Source organism: Carcharodon carcharias, chromosome 18 (assembly GCF_017639515.1).
Source record: "Carcharodon carcharias isolate sCarCar2 chromosome 18, sCarCar2.pri, whole genome shotgun sequence".
In the NCBI taxonomy this organism is placed as follows: domain Eukaryota; kingdom Metazoa; phylum Chordata; class Chondrichthyes; order Lamniformes; family Lamnidae; genus Carcharodon; species Carcharodon carcharias.
In genome coordinates, this window is record NC_054484.1 from 22,796,016 (window position 1) to 22,802,015 (window position 6,000).

General features: G+C 40.8%; 1 protein-coding gene across 2 annotated transcripts in view; it reads right to left on the reverse strand.

The window, feature by feature from the left end:
• Positions 1 to 3,690, reverse strand: part of kcnj6 (potassium inwardly rectifying channel subfamily J member 6) — a 44,868-nt gene extending 41,178 nt beyond the window's left edge. For both annotated transcript variants that reach the window (XM_041211385.1, XM_041211384.1), the window contains exon 1: positions 2,805 to 3,690. In XM_041211385.1, coding sequence (XP_041067319.1) covers positions 2,805 to 3,690 — 886 coding nt within the window. The remainder of the gene's footprint in view (positions 1 to 2,804) is intronic.
• Between the last annotated feature and the right edge of the window lie 2,310 nt (positions 3,691 to 6,000).

Genomic DNA, 6,000 nt, shown 5'->3' on the forward strand with positions numbered 1-6,000 from the left:
AGAATATCAAATAGTCATAGAGGCCATTTGGCCCATCATGTCGGAAAGTGTTGAATCTGTTTCCACCAGCCTTTCAGGCAGTGCATTGTAAATATTAAATGAGGCAAGCATGAAAAACGGAGTCAGGCTTGAAGTGAATGTATATGAACATACAAAATATGCAAAACATAATGCGAGTTGGAAGTATTAAGAACGATGATGATTTGATAACCATAACAAAGGCATGGCTTATTTTGAGCAGGAATGAGACATTAATATTCCCGATTGTAATATTTTCAGGTGAGGGGTGGGGTAGGTGTGGTACACACAGTACTCCTAGCACATGATCCCATCACAGCACTAGAAATTAAGGGTGTTCTAGGAGTTGTCTTAAGTACAAATCCATCTGAAGGTAGTTTAGAAAATAGGAACAGAAATAGTACAATTCTCGATGTGTATTAGATGACACTGAACAGCAGAGATGAGATAAAGGGGAGATCTTCAGGCAGTTCAGAGAGACATATAAGAACAAGAAGACAATAATATTGGGGAATTCCCAAGACTGGAAAAGGGAATGCATGTGCTCAAAGGGAGCAACACTTTTGCATGCATTCAGTACTGAGGTTACATCTCCCTCAGTGTTCCCTCAATACGCTATCATATATACGCTTCCTTTGCCTACTTACCCGGCTGTCAATGCACCACTGAAGTTAGAAACAAAAGATGAAAGGAGTTTCAGAAATAATAGATGTTAGTTACAGCATTTGCATCTCATCTGACTGACTACAAACATATTGCAATAGAGTTGACTGGTCCCCAAGAACTGACCTTCTCAAAAAGCCAGTGATTTCTTCTGGGTGACTGGTTTACTTGGGCTAAAGAGGGGTGCATTTCACCCATAAACAGATTTATACATGTGCCCCATGTGTTTTTGCAAATTACTTTCTTTTCTGTTCTTCAGGTTCTCTCCTTGCTCACCATGTCTGCCTCCATTCAGAATGCAGTACGTTTCCCAGGCAATTGGAGGTGCATTTTAATCTGCTCTGAGCATTATTCCTCTCTTCTCTACTTGTACTCTGCAAATTTTATTTGGGCAAACTTGTCTTACTTCTAATAACTCTATGGAGCAAATGGATGTAAATACGCAATTGGGGAGCAACCAGGGCAGTGGGATTAGACTTGGATTGTTCCAACAAAGAGTCACTACTGGCACTATGGATCGAATGACTTCCTATTATGTTTTAAACGTTAATGTTCTTGCTAAATATTCTCTGTATTTTTTCTATTGACCGCCAATAATGATACATGTCTAGATTTTTTTTAAATTTGGCTGTGTTGTGGCAAAGCTGCAATTGATTGAAAGGGAGCAGGTTCTGGGCACAGACTGAGGATCAGTTATTTGGCCCGTGGAGTCCACTCCTGCCAACCACTTGAGGTGTGATTTATAGTGCCAACGGTGATAAAATTGGTCTTTGGAGAAAGCTTGGATAGGGCAACAGCAGCCTGTTTTACCCTATGTATGATTTTCTTTTCCATTGACCCCTTTTGTGCTTTCACTGATTTGACTGATTCCCATAGACTCTATCCAAGAGTAGATCCACAGTAAAACAAAATGCAAGTTGAATGGGGACAGATAAATACAATGGTATAAAGCACAGCCAACAAAATGGCTGCCACCATGGCAGGCAAGTGCACAAAATGACCTGTTATTATGTGGGCAGAACAGCAGGACTTTGCACACAGCAGAATCCCATAAACAGCAACAAGTTGAGTAACCATGAGCATTCCCACACTGATGTGAAGCATAACATTCATGGAAATCCTGGAGTTGTGAGGTAGGAACTCTACCAGCCACACTAGACTGAAAACTGGAGGGAAGTGAATGGAGTGAAACTGAAATCACATGGCACACAACAGTGCAATGGTTGTGTTGCAGGTCTAATAATTCAGTGTGATCCTGGACTAAAGATACCAGACTAAAAACAGGAAGTGCTGGAAAAATTCAGTCAGTCTGGCATCATCCGTGGAGAGAGAAAGGCAGAGTGATTCGACTCCAAATATGACTCTTTGACAGTTCTGAAGAAGAGTCCTATTGGACTTGAAACATTAACTCTGCTTCTCTCGCCACAGACGCTGCCAGATTTTCCAGCACTTTCTATTTTTTTATTTCAGATCTCCAGCCTTCACAGTATTTTATTTTTTATTTTAATAGTTCAGAGACATGAGCTCAAATTGCATGGCAGCTGGGAAATGTAAATTCAGTTAAATAAATCTGGAGTAAAAAGCTAGTATGTGTCATGGTGATTGAAATTATTGGATTGTTGTAAAACAAAATTACATCTGGTTCACTAATGTACTTTAAGCCAGAAAATCTGCCATCCTTACCCTTACCCCTACATGAGATATCCAGACCCACTTCAATATGATTGTCTCGTAACTGCCCTCTGAAATGGCCTAGCAACTAAACCACTCGGTTGTATTCATGTGGGTGGAGGAGGGAGGGTTTGCCACCTCCTTCTTGAGGACAATTAGGAATAGACAACAAATGCTGGCCTTGCCAGTAACTCCCACAACCTGTGAATGAATTTTTTAAAAAAATGAAGTGAGATAGAAATAGCAAGATGCTGACTGGAGAGATCCGAAGGTGCCTTAAGCTTTCACATGTATATGTCATAAGCCCTACCTACCTCCCATAGAACATCTTTCACTGCCTATCGCCATTTTCAGAATTAGATCACTGACACAATCCCTGTTGATTTCTGTCAAAGGAGAATTGAAGAGAGCAGAATAATGGATTAATACTATTTCTGAAGTAAACTTCTTACCTGTTGCCTCCACCATTCCCTCAAGGATCACTACAATCTCCACTTCTTCCTTAGCCAACTGGGCTTTGGAGATTTCCCAGAAAGGACTTTGCTGATTGATCTCGTGGCAGATTATTAGTGGTGAAACTAAAAAGAGGCGGTCATCCCCTGTGTCATAGCCAACATTTATATCTGTTTGATTCAGCGGGATGAACTCTCCTTCCTTGGTTTGCCTTGATTTGATTAGTTTGGCACGAATTGAAGCCTCTACAATGTGGGAATTCCTCAGGTCCCCAACTCGGAACATTAGGCACAACTTCCCATCGCGTACAGAGATCACTGCATCTGTGGAGAAGACCAGTGTTTCAGCCCTCTTATTGGGCTGTGATATTTTCACAAACATGCAACCAACCATGAAAGCATTGACTATTGAGCCCAGGACGGACTGGACTAGGAGTAAAATGATGCCTTCTGGACACTTGTCTGTGATGAATCTGTATCCATATCCAATTGTGGTTTCAGTCTCTATGGAGAAGAGAAATGCTGAGACAAAGCCATTGAGATTGTTAACACAGGGCACCCATGAAGAGTCTCCTATGTGGCTCAAGTCCCCTCGTATGTAGGCAATAAGCCACCAGATCATTCCAAAAAAAAGCCAAGTGGTAGTATAGACCATGACAAAAATGAGTAGATTTAGCCTCCATTTTAAGTCCACTAACGTAGTGAAGATATCAGTTAGGTAACGGTACCGCTCCCTGACATTCCCATGGTGGACGTTACACTTTCCGTCCTTTCGCACATATCTCTGGATGCTCCTTTTGGCTATTTGCTTTGGGACCTCCTCTCGGACTTGTTTCGGCAGCTTTGGCTGCCGAGCGGCCACAGAGCTCTCGACGTCCTGCTCCATGGAAATTGATAATCAGCCTAGTCAGAAAGAGACAGATTTAATGAAAGTTATTTGTTGTTCAACATAAGAAAATATACTATTAAAGGTCAGAGTAATCTTACATGATGCCCCAGAAACCTGATCATTTGACATTGATATGTTTCACAGAATTATATGGGTCAGGAAGTCCATTTGGATCATCCTAGCGTAGGTATCCAGATAGATCCTTTAGTCTCCCTATTATAGTATGCAACTAATCTTTGAAAGATTCCAAGGTTTTTGCTTCCACTGCTGTATCTTCCATGGGTTGATCAGTCTTTGTGTGAACAAGGAATTTGTGATATTGGGCTCAAAGAGTGGTGGGAAGAAGGGGTATCAATTTCCATGGGGCACCGATACTCAGGAAAGAGAGAGTTGTTCTGATGGGATGGGGTCTACTTAAATAGGACTGGAATGAGTGGTCTGGCTAATTTCTAGGGCTGTGGATAGAAAATTAAACTAACAGAGGTGGGGCTGGGTGGAAGGTTCAGATGAAAGGAGATTTAGAAATCCAAAGAGAAAAGTTGAGACAATAGAACATGTAGCACTTTGGATAAAGACAATCAGAATGGGGCAGGAAGGGACAGAAAGTTGAACACTAATAATGCATCAGCAAATAAAGTCCCTGCAAATGACAGCAGCAGTAAAAGAAAATTAAATTAAAGGCTCTTTATCTGAATACATTTTCAATAAGATAGAAGAACTAGTGGCACAAAAACAGATAAATGGTTTAGATTAAATTGCCATTACAAAAACATGGTTACAAGGTGACCAAGGTTGGGAAATAAATATTCAAGGGTACACAACCATTTGAAAAAATAGACAGAGTGGAAAAGAAGGAGAACTAGCCCTGGTAGTAAAAGATGATATAAAAACATTAGTGAGAAAGGATCTTAGCTCAGAAGATCAGAAAGTAGACGTAGCATGGATGAAGACTAGGAATAACAAAGGTCAGAAAATGTTGATGGGAGCAGTCTAGAGGCCCCCAAACAGTAGGTGTACTGTTGGATAGAGCATTAAGCAAGTAGCTATTAGAGTTTATAACAAAGGCAATGTAATAATTGTGGTGTACTTTAATCTTCATATAGACTGGATTAAGCGAATTGGCAAAGAATGAGTTTGTAGAATGTTTTTGTGACAGTTTCCTGGAACAATATGTTTTGGAACCAACCAGAGATAAAGCTATTTTGACCTAGTATTGTGCAATGAGGCAGTGTTAATTGGCAATCTCATAGTAAAAGATCTGGTGGGAAAAAATGATCATAATACAATTGAATTTCTGTACTCCAGTCCCAAACAAGAATCTCAAATTTAAACAAAGCCAAATATAGGCATGGAGCAAGCCAATGAAGTTTGAGTGCATAAATAGACTGAAAGGTATGGTGTAGGAGTGGAATCCCCGCCAACTGGGAAACTTATGGAGTATAAAACCCAAACCCACAGACACGTTTTGACTTCATGTTTTTTACCACAATACAGAAACCAAGCTGCAGCCAACAGCACAGGCCGGTGCAGCAAAGGGTTAATTCAGATATTTAGTAAAGGACAGTGGCTCATCAAAATGGTTTGGACATTGACTGATTGTTATCATGGAGCAGTGGTACCAGGGAAATGCTATCACTTGTCATTGACTAACAGAATTAAGAGACTGAATACCCGATAAAATGGCACAAGGAACAGGTCATTAATATTCAAACTTTCATCGACCTTGGAGCCAGGTGCTGTATTGCCTCAAACAGCAGGAAAATTGTTTAAATGTGAGAGCCGATCATAATCGTCTGGGATATATTTTCCACAGAAAGACTAGTGTTTGAACCAGCATGAGCTGATCATATTTGTCTGAACGATGCGTAGAATAAACTAAGAGTGCTAACTACTGGACATTGGAATGAGTTGGCCGGCCAGCAGTAGAAATGGTATAATTGGGTCAGAAATTGTAGGAAGCCACAGTTTTCTGCAGGCAGTCAAGGAAGTTGACAGAGTCTGGTCAACTCCACCGAGGGATCAACTAAGGGGTGATTTTAAGCATTAAATTAGGATATACAGATTTTAGTATTAAGTTACAACAAGGTGGGGGTTTAGCCTCTGATGGGACAGTGTTCTGGGTAACTGTAATTGTAACTGTATTTCGTGATTGCTGAATGAAGCCCCATCTCTGAGGGCTGCGGGTGATTCAATAAAGCAATTGTGAATTATCGGAAGAAACTTGTCTCGCTGGTCATTCTGTGAACCTGGTGTCATGAACTTGAGTGTGGGGAGGGTTTCTGAGGGAGAAAGGGGACCCCCATTTTA